The following is a 19,709-nucleotide window of genomic DNA, read 5'->3' on the forward strand; positions in this document are numbered from 1 at the left end:
ACACAACTCCAGTTCCAGCAGATGCAACACCTTCTTCTGACCTCAGTAGGCACCAATCACACTGGTGACACACATACATACATGCAGGTTAGTCACTTATACCATACAAACAAACAAACAACACAGACACCAGGAAGGAGGTACAAAAACACCTCTTCATGGCAGTCCTGACCTGTAGTCCTCATGCCACGTGGCCTCAAAGGGAATAACATAGTTCTTGGTCAGTCCATCAGCTCAGAGTAGGTCTGGTGCGAGCTCATGGGAAGCACCTGTCCCTTCCCTCTCTGTGACCCCCAGGAGTGTGGCAGAGACCTGCTTGCTGAAGCTTCTGTTGCAGCACCAAATCACTGAAGGCTGCATGGCAGTGAAGAGAGTTGAGCCCTGATGTGGTAATTCAGAGTCGCTCCCCTGGGAGGGAATGCGTTTCTCTCCCTCAAGCATAACAGATGTCCCCAAGCAAGAAGTGCTCTGCCATTTCTTGGGAGATGATAAAGATTTCCCTTGATCTTTTAAATGAGTTTCCCCAGACAGCATCTCTTTCAGGCTCCTGAGGGCCAGGTGACTGAACCCTTAGAAACTGCTAACGAAACCTGTACGAAATCGCCCCTGGGAAAGGAAGATTGGGCAAAGGCTGGGGTTACTTGATGGCTTCCTCACTTCCCTTACAGATTTCTTCACAAGTTTGGGCCTGAGGGCAGTGCATTCTGTTGGCCCAACTGGTTTAAGGCTGGTCCATTTGCTCCAGATTGAATAGTGAGGATTTGGGCAGTTAGAACTGTGCAGAGTAGCAATGAGGAAGATGTCTGAAGCTCTCACCTGGACAGGAGCCAGGCCTGTGTCAGCTGCTTACGTAGGTGGTGGGGGACCACAGATCTGAAATCACAGCTGTACTGGTCAGAGCCTGAATGGGAATTTAGCTGTTCTCATTCTTTCCATGACTCAATCTAGCAAGCCCAGACTGAGGTCAGAACCAAGGCAAAGCCTTTGTGCTGTCTGAACCTGCCCTGGGGGAGGCATTGGAATGGAAGATAAATAAGTAGATAATAAACAAATATATAAATAAGTAAATAGACAAATAAATAAAGTAGGCTGAATTTAGAACAGTGACTGAACATTCCAGGCACTAAACACCCTTGTATTTTATGGCAAAGGTAAAGTTCCTCATTTGTAAGAGCCATATTTCTTAAATTTCATTGTTCTCAAACATAATTCCTCTCAACTATGCCACTTATAGGGAGGTTAAGGTAATCCTTCAACAGAAATGTCATTTAGCATTTAACAATCTGCCTAAGCTGCATAAACATGGAATTCATACAAATAGCACTAGCTTTCTGTTATGTTTAGAGGCATCCAATGGGGTAGCTTTGATTACTCTGGGAGAGAGTCAAGCATATCTCAGCATTCATTGCTTACTGGGCAGCTTTCTTAAAGGAAGGCTTTACAAGGGAGATAAGAGATGGAGGGGTTTGCAAAGAGAAACACAGAGCCCTGTTGGGAAAAAAGTTACCTGAGGGAAAGACCACGTTTCATAGACAATAACAGGAAGATTTTAATTCTTTTAGGACTCTTCACAGTGGATTTTTCTCCTTTTGTCTGTGTTTCGTCTAGGTGACATGAACTTAAAGCAGACTTATTATCCATACAATTCATAAAAGTGACCTGGGTTCACTGAAAAGCAGTTTTCTCTATATACTATGTATGGCAACCAGCCATCATTTGCTGGTCTCCGATTTTGATATGCAGAAATACAGTCCTTGTTCTATGCACCTGTTCTCACGCATAACACACAATTGCAGGACCAGGCTGGAAGCCCATGATGTAGCTCTCTTCTTTGACTGGGCAACCTACCACAGGACATTCTTCTCATGCCAGCCAGCACCCATGCATATCAGCTTTACTATTTTTCTTTATTAATTTTTAAGGTTAGCATGCATATCATGGGTTTCATGATGACGTTTTATACATACACCGCATTATATTATTCTCCTATTCACTTCCTTCCCCCATGTCCCTTCCCCTCTTGAGGGTCCCTTTCCTTAATTGCACCCCCAAATAATCCTCCCCCTTTTTATGTCACATATACTCCAGCCCCTCCCCTCTTTGTTCTGCTGTTGTCCTCCACTTTTTCAGACCCCCTTCTTTCTTAGTCCCTGTTCTACTTGCATCTCTCTCCCTCCCTCTCTTACTCTTTCTCTCTCTTACGTGCACATGTACACACACACACACACACACACACACAGAGAGAGAGAGAGAGGGAGGGAGAGAGAGAGAGATTCCACATATGAGAGAAAACATTGGATAGTCTCTTTTGGACTCTGCCTTATTTCTTATAAAGTAGTGATCTCTACTTCCCTCTATTCTTGAAAATGCCATAATTGCATTTTTTTTCTTTATGGCTGAAGAGTATTTGGTTGGGTACATGCAGCTCATCTGAGAAGCTGGATGGGCACTTTACCCTTCCTTCTAGGTCAAGTAGATCTTCATTTCCCTTTACAAGAACACATTCCATGACCATTCTCCCTACCATCAGATAATTCATTCATAGTGAATCTAGTTATTTCTCCACACTCTTGCCAAAACTGTGTAGTTCAGTTTGCAGTACGAATTGTGTGTGTTTCTTTGGTTTGGTATTGGTTTTTCAAGCTTGGGTTTCTCTGTGTAGCCCTGGCTGTCCTGGAACTCACTCTGTAGACAAGGCTGGCTTCGAACTCACAAAGATGTGCCTACCTCATCCTCCCAAGTGCTGGGATTAAAGGTGTGTGCCACCACCACCTGGCTTAAATATCTTTTTAAAAATACATTTATTGGCCATTTGTAGCTCTGCTATAGTTTGCCTGGGCATAGTCTTTCTCCATTTTTTCTTTTGGAAGGCTTGTCTTTTGAAAGATTGTATTTTAAGAAAAACCTTCTTCCGATACCTTAAGAAAGAAAACCTTCCACAGGTGACAGAAATACTGGTGGGGAGGGAAATGGCGTGTGAAGGGAGTGCACTGGAAGATACCAGTCTCCTTTTGCCCAGGTCTGCCAACTCTTTCCAGTCCTGGCCTAGGGCTGGAGGGCAAATGAATGGCTCTGCCATTTCTCTACCTTGTCACTAGGTGGCGCTCTTCTACCCCTCTGGTCTATCTGTACTGTGCATACATTTAATGCTACACCGCAGAGGCTACCACAGTTCTTCGTAAAGTTAACCTGACCGGGAAAATAATGCCGAAAGCTGCCGCTCTACCTTCTAAATGTGAGAACTCCAAGCTGACCCAGCTTGTCTATCATCTTTGCATCTTTTCTAAGGATAACTGTGGGTGATCTTTGGACTCTCTCATGAAAACAGCCTTATTCCTACGCTGAAGGGATCAGCCATGGCTCTTGGTGCATTGGGGTGGGATAGTCACTGTTCTATCTTAGAATGTTGTCTGATGACACACTGTAGGCATTCAATAAATATTTCTTAAACGGATTAGGTTTTGCTCGAACATCCCAGCCACACCCACTTCTAGCATCTCTCTGTTTAAATCACACATACTAAAGGGGAAAACACAGTAACAACTGACTTGTCTGTCAACACTGTGAGAAGTGTTTTTTTATTGTTGGCAGAATATTGCAGCTTGTTTGAACTTAAATGTAGTTATTTATCTACTAAATGTTATTTCATGTTGGATTAAAATAACACAGCCAATATGCATAGCTTCAAGAAAGGCATACATAGTGTTGGGTATGGAACAAGGAGCCTCACTGAGTTCCATCAATAGCCCACTTTATCATATGATATCACATTAAGCACATTTTATAAAATGACACAAGGCAATTTAAATTACCATTAATGATCAAGTTCATAGACCATCTTCCTGGAGGTACTACTGAACAATGGCAAGGGACATGGGCTTCAATCACTTGATGTCATAACAGGGTGTATTATCTACGTAGTTAACATTGAGAACTGTGGAGTCAAGTTACATAGTAAAATTCTCATGCTTCTATAATTTTTTAAAGAGGGTCATTCATAAAAGAAGATAGATATTTATCTAGGACAGTGGTTCTCAACCCTCCTAATGCTGTGACCCTTTAATACAGTTCTTCATGTGGTGGTGACCCCATCTATAAAATTATTTTCTTTGTTACTTAATAAATGTAATTTTTCTACTCTTATGAATAGTAATTTAAATATATGTGTTTTCCAAATGGTCTTAGGAGACCCCTGTGAAAGGATTGTTTGGTTCACAAAGGGATCATGATCCATAGGACCAACAGGGTGGTAGCTCAGGTTCAGGCTCATAGAGATGGGGTTTCTTTGGGAGTGATAAAAACATTCTAGAATTTGATTGTGGCGATGGCCATGTAACTATGGATATACTAAACCCCCAAATAAGAACTCTAAATAGGAGAATTATATGGGATGTGAAGAGTGTCTTAATACAACCATTATTTTAAATGGACAAATGCATTTGGACATCTACATCTGCTTCTTCTTGTGCACACAGAATGCCTTTGAGTGGGCAATGCTGTAGTTAAGAACTCCTCCTTCTCTGCCTACTTGGGCTCCTGTCTTAATGACTATGGCACCTGCTGCATCTCTCTCTCCAAGGATGTGTCCAGCAGTGCGTGGGTTGCATGGAAGCGGGTGCTGTGTGAGTAAGAAAGGGGAACACTGATGGGCTGGGAGGCTGCTGTCCAAATCCCCTGTCCCAAAGACAGGAATAGCAAAGCTTTGCCAGATAGGGAATCATAGCTTCAGGGTTTTTTTTTTTTTTTTGAGGAGTTTTCCACCAAATTGGCATCAAGATTCCCAAGCTGCCAGTAGAAGGCAAGTAAATAAGCCACGAGTCACTGTTCTCTGTTGCATAAGAACTGAAGCTGTCTGGGAGAGATGACAGCAGATTCAGATACTCAATGTATTTGAAAGAATGAAGGGATCAAAAGCCAAGAGCTTGGGATATAATAAAGTGCAAGCTCTTGCTCTGGGGACTCCTGTGAGCCCTGGTCACCTAGCACCATAGATTACGACGTCTCTTTTGTTGCCAGGTGTCATTAACTTGTTAATATTAGTCCAGTTGAACAAGAGTAGAATGGGATGGGGAGCATGTCTGATGCGTTTCCAAACTTCACAAAATTGTTTTTATGATTTTCTGACTTGGGACCTTTAGGTCCCAACTTCTCCCATGAGGCATCTATAAAATACAATGTTTACAGTGGAATCAGTTGCAAGAATACCAGAAAGCATGTGATATACTCAGCCCACGGAATACATGGATACAGTGCTTCCTGACATTTATTATTAATTACTGAAGGAAGATTGGTAGGGAAGTCTAGCAGTCTCTGAACTTGCCACTTCACCCTTCATAAAGTATGGCTCTCCGTGGCTGATGTATTTGCTGATGGCTGGGATTCCTGATGTTGGCATTTGAATTTCTGCTCTGCTTCCTCTCCTGTGTGACTTAGGGTTTGGTCCCTTGTCACCTTATCCCTTAGTTCATTCACGGTAACAATGGATCCATTCAAGTTAGAAGTTGTATAGCTCTGCCTCACAAAGTAAGTTAATATGTGTAAGTTGCTTAGAAAAGTGCCCAGTGCCTTGTGAGTGAGAATTCTCCTGTAGACAATGAAAGGATGGGTAGACAGGTGGCTGGGCTCTGCTAGAGTAGGGTAGGGTCATGCTGCATGGCAATAATGATTGAAAACTAGGGGTAAGGCTGGAAACAAGGCTTGGGAATTTTCTCCAAGGAGGAAAATGTGTCACTAGACAGGGACATTCAGAGAAACCTTCCGAGATAATAGTGATCCCATTGCACAATTTCCCATCCCCTTTGCCAGGAAACTATTTGAACGGACACACGTGCTTTTATCTCAGGGAGTAGAAACTCGAGATTGTATTATATGACAAGCAAGAGATTAGCTCTTTGACTTCCTAAAGGGATTCTTTTAGTTTTATTTTTAATATCTAAAGACTTCTGGGCATGGGCCATTTATTGTTTAAGGAAACAAACAAACCCCAGTAACACAGCAATGGTAAGAGTTAAACCTACTGTCATTTTCAACTACACTTTTGGGAGAATGGTGATCTTGTAAAGGTAATGCTTCACATACCATCCTATCTTTATGAGTATGGCAACGATAGTTGTGTTTTGAGCCTCTTGCCCTGGTGAAGGTCTCATTGGCTCTCTAATCACTAGCTGAAAAGGTAAGGGCTGGGCATTGTCTACCAGCTTCTAACAAAGTTGTTCCTCTCAGGATATACTACCTGCTCCTATACTACACAGCAATACATGCCCACTTACTCACCCATTTCCTGGCTCCTGTGACCCACGGGTTGGGGTCTGGGGCTGCTGGTTACAGATGCTGCCAATGGCTTTGATGTGGCTCTGTGGGTGGCCTCAGCTACTGGGATAGCTAGAACCTGGGTCAGGGTGACAGGCTGTGTGGTTGTCCCTGTAATAGACAATTTCTCATAGGTTTTTGTGGCCTCACCTGTAAGAAAACAGAATTGAGTTGGATGGAGCCAACAAAATAGCCTGTAGTACTTAGAGGACCACAGTCAAATAAATGTTTACTGAACACCACCAGCTTTTAGAAGAGATCTGTACTAGTGTAGTGGAGGGTGGGAGCTAGATAAATAGCCTGTGCAATTTCAGAGGAATAAGACAACCAACAACCAAAGATTAAACAACACACTTGAGAGTCAGATCCCTTGGAGCTGGAGTTAAGGTGGTTGTAAGTAGCCTTACAAATGACGTGGGTGCTGGGAATTGAATACAGATACTCTGTAAGAGCAACAGGTGCTTTTAGACACTGAGCCATCTCTCAAGCCAGAGTGGGGGGTCATTTCCGGAGCATGGGGAACTGATCCAAAGCTCCAGATGCTTCTTGCAAAGCAAGTCTCAATTTGTTAGTGCTCCAAGTGCTCAGAGAATCTCAATGAAGGCTTAAGGGAAAGGGGGGGGGGTACTCCATAGATGCTGGAGACTATCTTGGAGTCATTGGGCCAGGACTGTAGAGGGACATAATAGTCATTCTCCCACCCCATGACCAGCCCATCAGCTCTAGGTCTGTTCTCAGTGGCTACTGGGCACCCAGTGGAGTACTAATGCTTCTATAACTGGGAATCTGGTGTTCTGGTGTTGTCATACATTACCCTAAACTTGGTGGCTAAAAGTAACAGAGATTAATTTACTTATGGTTCTTGAGGCCAGGGTGTTATGGAATATTGTTTTAAGGTATGTTACTTTTGTTATCTTGCATTTGTTTAACCCTGTGAAGCTGTGCTTCTTTGCCTGTCTAAAACACCTGATGGCCTAATAAAGAGCTGAATGGCCAATATCGAGGCAGGAGAAAGGGTAGGCAGCAGGGCTGGCAGGCAGAGAGAATAAATAGGAGAAGGAATCTGGGAAGAAAGGAGAAACAAGATAGAACAAGAACAGAGGATGCTAGGAGTGGTCACACAACCACACAGCCAACCATGGAGTAAGAGTGAAAGATTACCAAAGTAAGAGAAAGGCAAAAGATAAGAAAAGCTGGCTAGAAACAAGCCAAGCCAAGGCCAGGCATTTATAAGAAATAATCAGCCTCTGTGTGTTTTATTTGGGAGCTGGGTGGCAGGTACCCCAAAGAGTAAGAGGAGTAAAAAAAAAAAACAACCAACACCAAGCCTTTAATCCCAGCACTCCGGAGGCAGAGGCAAGCGGATTTCTTTGAGTTCGAGGCCATCCTCCAAAGCAATACAGAGAAATCCTGTCTTGAATAACCAAAACACAAACAAACAAACAAACAAACAACACCACCAGGATTCCAAAGTAAGGACACCTGGGCCAGGGCTAAGACCTTGGCAGTACTGAGCTTCCTCAAGGAAGCCTGAGGGTAGTGTGTTTCATGTATCAGCCAGACTCTTCTGGATTGGTCTGGGGCTGTTGTTAAAGTTAGTATCCTGATTTTTTTCTTCTCTGTTCTGTCTTCATATGACCTTCTTTTCTCAGGGTGTGAAGTAATTTTCCTCTGCTTTCTTTCTATGGAGATGTACATGACTGTATTTAGGGTACACACAGATAATCCATGGTAAATATCCATTGCCAAGACTCTTAACTATATTGGCAAAAATGCTCCTCTTCATAGAAGAGCACACTTGGGTTCCAGTGATCCGGCTTTGAGTATCTTTTTGAAGGGAATTTTTCAGCTCACCATAACATCCTGGTTCTAGTATTCACTGTGATCAGGGTTGATACATTTTAGGCACATATGTCTTAATCCAGGCAAACCCGGCCCTGCCTCTCACTCACCTGGGCATGGCATGTGTATGTACCCTGGCCCTTTAAAAGAAAAACTCCACCCACTTCCACTCTCTCTTTCCTGCTGTTCCTGAAGGGCCAGACAGGACTTTTTCTGTCTCTCCCTTCCCCACCCCTCTTCACTTCTGTCCTCTGTCTCTGTCTCTGTGTCTCTTTACTTCTTTTCTCTTTCCTTCCCTTATTTTCTTACCTCCTCCTCAACAAAACTTCCAATATGAGTCAGGTCTGCAGGTCTCTGTTTCCCCATCCTCATGCCCTCTGTCACCTGCTGCTCCACGGGACTTTGGGATGGGGACCTGCCACACAAGGTCCTAGCCTGTCCACTGTATTTCTAACAACAGAAAAACAGGCCATGGTGGGGATTGGGGTGGGGGGTAACATCAGAGTCAAAAGATGCCTCTTTCTCTGTCCAACTTGCTCTGTGCATGGTAAAGCATCCTAGGATAACAGGGTTAGAGCTACAGTCCTGCACACCAACATTTGGTGGATGCTCAGACCCACTGCTCTACACTGACACCTGTTCCCTTCCATACCCCCACCCTGTCACTTTCCAGAGGAAAATCACAACACTAATTTGGGAGGGCAGGCCAGACAAAAACCAAACCCAGTACCAGGATTCGATCCAGCCATTCCATCTGCTCTTTGGGCAGGAAGTAGATTTCTCATTTTCATTTACCCTGTTGCTTGTCAACAGTTAGCCATCTTTAAATCAGTCGGAAGGTCAGGCTAGATGATCATTAAAGAGCCATGGATAGCTTTGGGCTTCAGCTGGTATCTGCACTATCCCAGGGTAAAGTCAACCTGCCTGATATATGGCATTTCCCTTATCTAGAAAACAGGCATTCATAATAAGTCCTGGAGTAGTGTTTAATTTCTCAAGAGGGATCCTCGGCCTTGTGTTGTTGCTAGAAGAAGGCTTTGGTGCCTCTTGAAGGAGAGAGATGTGGGCCCAAGTTTGCATTGCTTCATCTAGGGAGGAGCTGTGGGTAAAACTGCTTATAGATTTCAATGAACAGGACCAGGGTCCAATGATTAATTTTGAGAGGTATGTTTTTTACTTTCAAATAATTAATGCAGCAAAATAAAGCCTTTACATGGATGTCTTCTCATCATAAGCTTATAGTTTGAGAATCACAAGTATCTTCTTCTTATCCAGTTGACCAGATCATAGGCTCCTGACCACTCCAGTCATCTCAGTTCATGAATATTCATTTTCAAGAGTGCTAGAGATTAAATGTCCTGAGGGAAGTCAATGGATTACTTGACAGGTCATAGCTGCTTTCAAGTACTTGATCAATTTACTCAAGAGTCATCTCTCTGGTCCTATGTGGGTGGTTATTACTCTTTCCCTGTTACAAATTAGAACCATCTTTAACATGGAGGAAGAGGATGCCCCTCTTCCGGCCCTAACTTCTCCCATTTCCTTATTGAATACTATATTCTTGGTTCATTTTGAACAATTTGACTCAATACCCAGTCAAATAGTTTCTGTGTACAGTATTGTCAGACATATGGAAGCTTTATCTCTTTCCAAAGGTCTTCAAAGACATGCCTTATACTGTCAGTATGTTGCTCATTTGGGCATGGCCAAGAACAGCTCCCCAGCCACCTCCTCAGCAAGAGCAGCAGGAGCCCCAGAACTCCCCACATCTGGCAGTTCAGTAGAGTTGAGTCGAGGGTGGGTTACAGATACAGCCACTAGGAAGGCTGATTCACCAGATCTCAGATGTGCCGTGGAATCTTGGTAGAACAACTGCAGCTCAGACCAGATTGGGCTCCTGGACCCACCATTGACAGCCTTGCTTCTAAAGTTATCTGAACTTGTCATGCCTACTTGGCAGAGCTGCTGCCATAATTTGGGTGAAGTGTATATGACACCCATGCTGTGCTTGGCACATGGTAGGAGTTGACATTTCACATCACTTTAGGTTGTCCTTCTGAAGGGCACAGCAGTGTGCCTTGGTGGCTGTGACAGAAGCCAAGATGCCCATAGGTCTGAGTCCTGGGAGAGAATTTGGTTCTTCTCACCACTAACTCATTCTGAGCCTTGGTTGGGGCTGTAGGCCAAGGCAGAGATTGAGATCTACCGCTCATCTGCTATCTGCTGAACTTTGTAAGATTTTCACATAAGCATTCCCTGTGAAGACTGTCACAGTTCTGGAAGTGGATACAAATGTTTCTATTATTAAACTGAAGATCAGGTTCCTCGAGAGGTCCAAAGGTGTTCCGTTTATAAGGATGTATGGAAGCAGATGCAAGGTTAGAGCTCAAGCCTGGTTGACTACTCCAAACTAATGCTCTTCATCCACTGAAAGGGAACCAAGTAGAAGAAAGGTCTTGATCACTTGAGAATTCCTGAATGTGTCTCAAGGTCTGTGGTAGCCGTCTCAACAAAGCTTACTGTCAGGAGTGGCAATAAAGTGGTTAGGGTGGATGTGGGTCTTGAGGGCAGGGGATGCCAGGGAGGTGAAACTTAATGCTTAAGCATCAGCTGGACCTCCTTCCATGGAAGGGCTTAGCAAGCAGCCAAGGGGGTGCAGGACGGTGTTGTCCTGGCACTTTCTCAGTAGCAGATGCCCTCAGCCTTCTATGGCCATGGCACCAAGAATGTGCCTCTCCAATTTTTTGGTGCATTTTTGCAAATCATCACTTACCTATTTTCTTATTTAGCCCAGAGCAAATGGAGGTGGTAGCCAAGTAGCAGCTGCCCACTTAATGGTTGCTAACTGCCTGGGAAAGACAGTCCTTAAATTTCAGGCAATATTTGTCCCCAGAGTAATCCCTATAAGGCAAATCAGATACCTTCCAGGGATAATTTGCCACTGAAGACGGTGGCTATGCTTGGTGTGTGTATATGGGGGTGTCACCCTAACCTGATTTACCTATGAACTCATCCTTCCCAGAGTATAAGAAGCATTTTATGCAGCATAATGAGACCTGAGACATAGTTAGCCCTGCATCTCCCTCCTTTCTGCTTTGCCTGGTTTCTAAAAGGAATTTCATCACTTAGGAAGAATAGGAACGAGGCTGCTCTTTTCATACACCATAATGGAGAAACACACAGAGACAGCTGACTCTAGTTCAGGGATTCTAGCTCAGGGACTCTAGACTGACAGCTGGGGAGCCTGCATGGGACAGAACTAGGCCGGTTGTATGTGGGCAACAGTTGTGTATCTTGGTCTGTTTGTGGGACTCCTGGCAGTGGGACCAGGATCTATCCCTGATGCATGAGCTGGCGTTTTGGAGCTCATTCCCTATAGTGGGATGCCTTGCTCAACCTCAATGCAGGCAGGAGGGGCCTGGTCCTGCCTCAACTTAATGTGGCAGGCTTTGTTGACTCCCCATGGGAGTTTTTACCCTTTCTGAAGAGTGGATAAGGGGTGGGCTTGGGGGGGGGGGAAGGGAGGGAGAGGGAATTGTGGCTGGTATGTAAAATAAATAAAAAAAAATAAAAAACAACAATAGAAAAAAGGAAGAGCAGCAACACGGCTGCTCTTTCATGGTTCTCACTGGAATGTTTTTATTTCCATTAGTAAGAACCCACCCCATGCAGGCATGTCCTTTCTATGAGACAGAGCCAGACCTGGGCATCCCTTTAATATTGTCACACTCACATTGAGCTTGGAACTGGCACACAGGAGGTATTCAGTGGTTAGTGGAGGGGGAAATGAAGAAATGCCACTCTTTTTGACAATGTCATATGTGAATGACCTAGATGTAAGGGATGGATAATAATACCTGGTGATACACCACAGAAGCTTGAGGTGATATAACAGAAACAAGTGACATCGGTAATGGTTGTGCTTCAACAGTGGCATTTTTGATACTTTATAGATTTAAATAGAAGTAGGAAAGGGGAAGTCCCATGGCCCACCTGCACTAGAGATAAGTGTTTGGTGGGTAGGGACAATTCAGCTTGGCCACGGCTGATGTGAATAAGAGGAGCTTCAGTTGCCTGGGGCTTTGAGATCAAATGGACTCCAAAACTCCAAGGCAGTGTCTCTCTCCCCACAACTCTTACCTGCTTTAGGATGATGCAATCCACCAGTCTCTAAGGAACTAAATACAATCACAGCCTTGGGGAAATTGCTAAACCCTTCTTTGGTCTTTATCTGATGCAGGGGAAGATAAGGGCACTCTGCCTCAGGCTGTTGTAGCTCCGGGCTCTGGCACAGGGAGAGGACTTGGCAGATAGCTATGGTCACCAGAAGTTGTGTGGGACCCTTCCCAGTTTCCAGGTTCGGACTGAGGGCTGAAGCCAGAAGGATCTGAAAACTACTTTCTATACCAGGAAATTTGTTCCTGAGCTTCCATCCCAGGTTAATCTGCATAGTCACCAGACTCAAGCATCCCCATGCAGTGAAGAAGGGAAAGGATCTACAAAAGGGGACCCAGGAGCCAGCTGTGAGAGGGGGTGATTAGGAGAGTGTGCAGTTCCTTTCCTTCCTGCTACCTCTCCAAGCCTGAAGAAGCTGATGGTAGAGGTGGCTTATGCATTTCCTGCCAGTATTTCTGAGGCCTGAATATTCACAGACACCCCCTGGAACCCAGGGAGAGAGTTTTGCAGAGACCTAGGGGAATATTCTGGGAGGTTAGAAGTACTCTCCCTACAGAGTGAAAGGAGAGAGGGTCTTGACACATGTACTCCACAGTCAGGGGGTTACTTGGCAATGGTAACTCTCTCTGCACTTGAGATTTCTAAGATTAGCAGCACCATTAGCACACCTCTAGCCAAAGGCCCTCAACAGCTACAGGCTGAGTGAGATGGGGAAGCAAGGTGATCTCACTTCAGAACAACTCAGGCACCAGGGCAGTCTAAAGAGAAGTCCAGAGTTCCAGGGATGATATGCTAGGAATGGAAGAAAGAGGACAAGGGCAAGTGTAGACTTGATAAAGCAGAACCCAGTTATCTGCACACTTCACATCTTCAGAGATCACCTGATGAGCAGAGGCTGCAGAGCCGGATGAAACTCAAACTATTAGGAGACTTCTGTCACTTACTCTCTGAACCCCCTGTTCTCAGCAAAGGAAGACAGTATGCATCTCAGATCTGGTCCTTAAGGTGTCACCCCACTGTGGGGAATGGGAATGGCTGTGTTCTTGCAACTCAAGAAATATGTCATGATGGTTTCAGTGACTAAAAAGTTGTAGAAGGTATAGGTGAGGCGGCGACAAGATGAAAGACAGACAACTCCCAACGTGTCTGAAAGCTCATCAGATGGCGAGTTTATATGTAGGATGGCTGGCAGGAGAAAATCTAGCACAGTGATTTAGGGTGTGGTGTTTGGAGCCAGGTTGTCTGAGCTTGGCTCTCAACTTTACTAATTCCTTGCTGCCTGTCATTGACAATTCACTCAACTTCTCTGAGTTGTGCTTTCTGCAAATGTGCATTATGACCAAGAGCAGTGTATTGGTAGTAATCTGGGCTACCTGAAAACTACCAAGGAAAAGGCTTGTCACACAATAATATTCAAGAAATGCTAGATCTTGAAATTCTACACCCACATCTGCCCTACATCCATGAGTGGATCTTGAACCAAATCTGTTCACTGCCTCAAATGTGTGAGAAATCAAAGCACCTCCCAAGGCAGCACCATCGATGGCACAGTTCTGGATTTAGGGATTCCTTCGTTTCTGCCAAGTGAAGGCTGACTTAGGAGAGCCTCTCAGAAGTGCACTTTGTCCTAATGCACATTCACTGCTTGATCGCTTGTTCCTAGTGAACAAGCCCTATGATTCTTTCTCCTTCCCTTTGCTTTAGAGCCAGGCAGAGGCAGCCTCTTCTCTTTTATGTGCAAGGAAATATTTCTAGGCTTAAGGTCATATCAGTGTCCAAAGTAACAGTACAATAACATCCCAGGTCACAGCCATTCTGAATGAAAATGACACAAATACAGAGACAATATCCAATTGTGAAAATAGCAAAAACCCCTTCACTCCAAGCCACAGCTGTCTGTCTGATCCCATTGGTTTTGGTGCCAGGTTCCTGGCATTGGTTAAAGCATCTCCAGGGTCAGTGGGACTTGACTGGGTAAGATGTTAATTTCCACACTGTCTCTTAAAACACAGCATTGAGTGTTTATGAACTCACACAGCTTGGACGAAACAACACATGAACACTTGCCTGCTTGGGCAGCTGGATTTTTGGATGATGAATATGTAAGAGTCGATGGGTAGGTCACACCCTCTCGGGTTTTACTCTCTGGAAAAGAAAAAAAGAAATTTATTTCTGGGGCTGGTTTTTATCTTTCAGGGCCGATGAGTGGATTATCTCTCTTGAGTTCAGCAACATCTGTTGTCCTTGCACTGAGTTGTTGATTACAATAAGAAAATCAAATGGTGTTTTGTTTTCCCATTGAGCATTTGTTTTATTAATAATTGAATGGAAGTAATAAAATCTCCATGACTCAGAATTGCTTAACATTAGCAATTTCTTTTTCACCCCTGAAGATGTGACATGTAAGCTAACAGGTTTTTATTCACAGGGCTTTGAATGTTCAATTGTAATAGTAGATGGATGCAACGTATACACATTCTCCTTTTAGATCTTGGACTGGCTTTCTGTGGTTGGATGGTCATCTCTCACTTTCACAGACCCTGTAGGATCTATTTGAATCCTAGGGAATCATGGACATTTGAAAGTGGTTGTATATATAGGTTCTACATGAAAACAACCATGGATCTTCACTTGGGGAGAGACATTAGATGCAAGGCAAGGAGAAAGAACAGTCTTGTCTAACAAGGACACAATAGAAGCAGAAAAAAGAAAGACACCAGGCCATCAGAGCTGGATCAGAAATGATCTGGCAGAGAAGTAGGTAGTTGTCAAGCCTGGGATGACTGAAATTGCCCCTGAAGGCTGTTTCCTGTGGAGTCATCTCATTCCCAAGAGATGTCAGACGGTGAACTTTGTTCTACAATGAAATTGAGAGTGCCAGTGGAACCCAGATAGCACCCTTCCCTTCCCAACCCATAACAAGTTCATTTGTATGTGCCTAGCTGTTAAAATCTCAGGGCCATAGCAGTGTCTCATGAGATCATGTCATGAGGAAATATCTTTAAGGATTTGTTTTATTTGTGTGTTTGTGCTTGTGTATGTGTGTGTGTGTGTGTGTGTGTGTGTGTGTGTGCTTGTGAGATCTCAGAAAGTGCCTGACACCAAAAACAAAAACAAAAACAAAACAACAAAAAACCCAAAACAACAACAAAAAAAAACTGGGTTTCTATTTTACTTTTTCATTTCATTTTTATTTTTATGGTCCTGGGGATCAAACTCAGGCCCTTCACATGCTAGGGAAGTGCTCTACCACTGTACTATACCCATCACTTCTTTTTGCTTTTAATTAGCTGTTACAATTTTCAAGACTTTTTTTTTCATTGCAGAAAATATAAATAATGACACAGCCTCTAAAAAGTTGCAGGGATGTAATAAAAAATGAAATTAAAAAGCGTTTGGAGCTGCATGTGTCCAAAAAGATGCAAAACTTCATTCAGGCATTACCTGTAAGTTCCATTCAAAGGCAGAACTGAGGTAAACATTCTGGCTTACAGGTGCCTCTTACTTCATCACATTAAAACCATCTGGAGAGCAGAATGGGTCATTTGCAAGTCCTCAGCTATGTCCCGGCCTGCTCTGAGCAGAACCTGGTTGAGGCGGCTTAGGACCTCATGAGGGCCTCCTGGCTATGGGCCACAACAAGTTCACAGGGACAGAGGCTGAGGCAGCCGCTCTCCCTTGTATTAAAACTCTTAGTATTTCTTTTCAAAGACAAGAGAGCACCAGCTCAGCTGTCTTATATGTGAATCAAAGTACAGAGGGCATTCGTTCCGGAAGCTGCCCTGGCCTCGCACAAGCCAGTACTATCCAAGGATCAGAAGAACCAAAACCACACACTCCATCTCTCCCCATAGCTCCCAGAGCTCTAAGGCAGATTAATTAAAGAAGCACAGTGACCTATAAAAGTTAGAAATAAAAATCCAGAGAAAAGTCACACAGGCACCTGAGCCTTCTGAGGAGGCTTCTGACACAATTGGGTTATACTTGTTGGCCATGAACTTCTGAGTCACAGGGTGTCCTTGGCTACAACCTTACCAGAGAGCACCCTCCCTAATATCTGGTTGAAAGAGTTCTCCTAATCACTGCATAAGCACATGCGTTTATTATCTTTGGCCACAATCATTTTCTGATAAATGTCACAAGGTAGAATGTGATGGAAGTTGAGATTTATAGGGAATAAACTCATTAAACTGATTTTATTGTGAAAACAAAAAGCAGGCAACAACAAAAATTCCCAGTACTCGATGCCTCTCCTTTCTTGGAATGAGATTTTCCTTTAAAGCCCCTATATAATTTCTGGACCTTAGGTTGAGTTGTAAGTTTGGATGCTTAGGCAGGAGTTGCTTGGTACATTCCTATGTGGAGGTTGTATTTCTCTCTTCTCAACTAGGCACAGACATTGTCATTTGGTGTCTGCCCTGAATTCTTTGTTACAGGACTTGCTCTGTGGCTGATGCCCTCTCATGATCTGATAAAGAAGTCAGGCTTATCTGTATAATTTAACAGGATCAGGGAAACAGGGATTTCCCAATTTGAGGACGACCCTAAAAGGCCTGGTTTTACTTTTGTCACAAATCTGATGGACTGAGTAAATAAGGGGTTAGATCAGAAAGCCGCTTAGCCTGGAAGAGCCACAGGATAAGATATTTCTTTTTCCATGGGAATTTCTACTTAGGATAATTCCATCACATCCAATTTTGCTTTGAGATCAAATCTAGTTTTAAATCCCATGGAGCTTCCTTGGAGAAAATAAACAGGAGACTGGGGTCTTGAGCAAAGAGAGGGTAAGGTGAGCCTTGGACATTATCTTGTGTTCCAAATTAAACATGACAGGTCAAAAGGGTAAGTAGCTTTCACTGGCTTTCAGGGAAGATGAAATACAACAATACAACAACTATTTGTCAGGTGTGGTGGATAATAATATATTTTAAAGACAAAGAAACTTCAAGCAAGTGAGTCCATAATCTACATTAAAAACAACAGTGTAAGGGAGTTAGGGGAAACCACTAATATGGAAGGAATGATGCAATTAAGACAAATTATAATTTTGCAGTTAGTTTTGCCCTTTTCTATAGTATCCAAATTTGGGATTAAACTGGTCTGCAATTAAAATACTTGAAAATAATTCGTAGCTGAACTGAACTTGTTTGTGGTTATTTTCTTGTCGTTGTTTCCTAATCAATAGAGTAGAGTAGCTACTTATACAACATCCACATCGTTAGGTATTGGATGAATCTGGAGCTGGCACAATGATGTGAGAAGATGTCCATAGGCTATATGCAGACACTGTACCATTTCACATAAGGTACTTGAACAGCTTATAGATTTTTGATAGCCTAGGGGAATACTGACTAATGTCTTATTTGTGAAGTCAGGATGAACAATGAGTGTTAGAATTGCTGACTTAACATTACTGGGGACTAAGTTACTCAAGCTGTTTAAAGTGGCACCTTGCTTGATAATTAGTTACACATGCCTTGGCCCTAGAGAAGTATATTATACTAGCCAAGTAATCAAATTTAGTATCAGCAACAATTAAAGAAACCAGCAGTATAGCCTTTGATATGGCCATTGTACTATAACACCATGGGGATTTGATGGTAGAACCTATCCTTTTCAAGATATTTATGTTGAGTGATGGCTCAGTGGTTAAGAGCACTGGCTGTTCTTACAGATAATCTGAGTTTGGTTCCCAGCAACCACATGATGGCTCACAACTGTCTGTAACTCCAGTTCCAAGGCTTCTGATATCCTCCTCTGGCCTCTGTGGGCACCAGGCACACACATGGTACAATGCATACATGCAGGCAAAACATACATGCATAAAACAAAAATAAATATATCTTTAGAAATGTGTATTGAAGTTGAATCCAATTACACATACACAGCCTCTCTCTCTCTCTCTCTCTCTCTCTCTCTCTCTCTCACACACACACACACACACACACACACACACTAGCTGGCTCCATTTTTGGCCCACAATGTAGGATATACTCCTAGACAACTGGCCTAGACTTCATAGATGTCATTATTATTCATGATGGCAAGATGTGACATGGTGGGAGAATTAAAAGAGATTGAAGCAATATGACAACTAAATGCCAGGTTTACTCTTTAATCATATTTCAGATCCCCAAAAAGGGACAAATTATTATGAGAAATACTTTGAACATGAATAAGAACTCATTACCAGACAGTGTTGCATCAATGTTCATTTTCAGATATGGTGCCTCAATACCACTCCTAAAGACACTGGAAGCAGTAGTTACAGATAAAATGCTGCATTTCCCAGAAAAGTTATCTTCAAATTTTTAGATATGCAAGTAGATAAAACAAAAATATAAACAAGAAATGTGGGTAAAAGAAAGATGGGTATTCATTGTGCTACCTTTTAAATTTTCTTTTAGTTTATTCTCAAAATAAAAGACTGGACTGGGGGAAATAACAGAAATGGAAAAGCAGTTCATGATGACTCAGAGAGAGCTGGTTACTTTTCAGTGTGAAACTACACTCCTGGAATTTTGAGAGGCAGCGAGACAGTCAGAATTTATTGTCTGCAAGACTTCATGGTGCTAGAAAGTTGATCTGAATAAAGAAGCAATGAATTGAATAACATTTCAAAGTAATCTAAAAGAAAATTGTGACTTATTCTTTCTCTCCTGTGCTGCTACCTATCGATCTTACAGAGAACACAAGAGAACATGTAGACATGGGGTACATTTGGCCCACCTGTAGGACTTGGGCTTTTTTGTCTGGTTTTTAAATAACCCAACTTGATCAACGTAGTTCACTTTACTCAAAGTAGGACTGGACTTGCAGACAACTACGATGCAGTTAAAATGAGCAGTGCATGCACTATTTCCAGATTTGACTTTGTAGTGATTCATCGTGTAATTATAATCCATTATTTCATAATTCTTGTTTTTAGAATGAACACTTCACACATTTCTGAAACAAGGTAGGCTATAAGCAAAACCCAAAAGCAACTGAAAGACTACATTTCATCCTGCTGTCACCTTGGATGCCTGTATCTGGTCTTCAGGGTGGGACCATACCTGAGACGATGAAGGATTCTCTCCATCTTGGCAATGATAAAGACTGAACACCATTAGCATAACTTCCTTTGTACCCGGACTGCCCAGCGACTTTCCGAACAAGGACTTTCCCTCCTGAATTATCCAGCACACCACTATGTGAAGAAGAAAAAAACAAAACCCAAATTTACCAAACTTACACAGAAGAAGGTGACAACACACCCACCAGTCTCTGTCTGTGCTCAGAAACAGGACATGCTAAGGTAAAGTTTGCAGCCCAATCCCCAAGCATCATGTTTCCACCATTGGACTTTGCCCCGATCTCCAGGTCAAATGTCTTTTTTTTCT

At 43.1% G+C, this 19,709-nt stretch overlaps 1 protein-coding gene across 1 annotated transcript in view; it reads right to left on the reverse strand.

The window, feature by feature from the left end:
* Nucleotides 1–19,709, reverse strand: part of Vit (vitrin) — a 122,671-nt gene that overhangs the window by 35,050 nt on the left and 67,912 nt on the right. The window contains exons 5-7 of the mRNA XM_051177898.1: nucleotides 19,383–19,516; nucleotides 14,395–14,472; nucleotides 6,274–6,459 (exon numbers count right to left, since the gene is read on the reverse strand). Of these exons, the coding sequence (XP_051033855.1) occupies nucleotides 6,274–6,459; nucleotides 14,395–14,472; nucleotides 19,383–19,516 (398 nt within the window). The remainder of the gene's footprint in view (nucleotides 1–6,273; nucleotides 6,460–14,394; nucleotides 14,473–19,382; nucleotides 19,517–19,709) is intronic.

This window comes from Phodopus roborovskii, unplaced genomic scaffold, assembly GCF_943737965.1.
Source record: "Phodopus roborovskii unplaced genomic scaffold, PHOROB, whole genome shotgun sequence".
In the NCBI taxonomy this organism is placed as follows: Eukaryota; Metazoa; Chordata; class Mammalia; order Rodentia; family Cricetidae; genus Phodopus; species Phodopus roborovskii.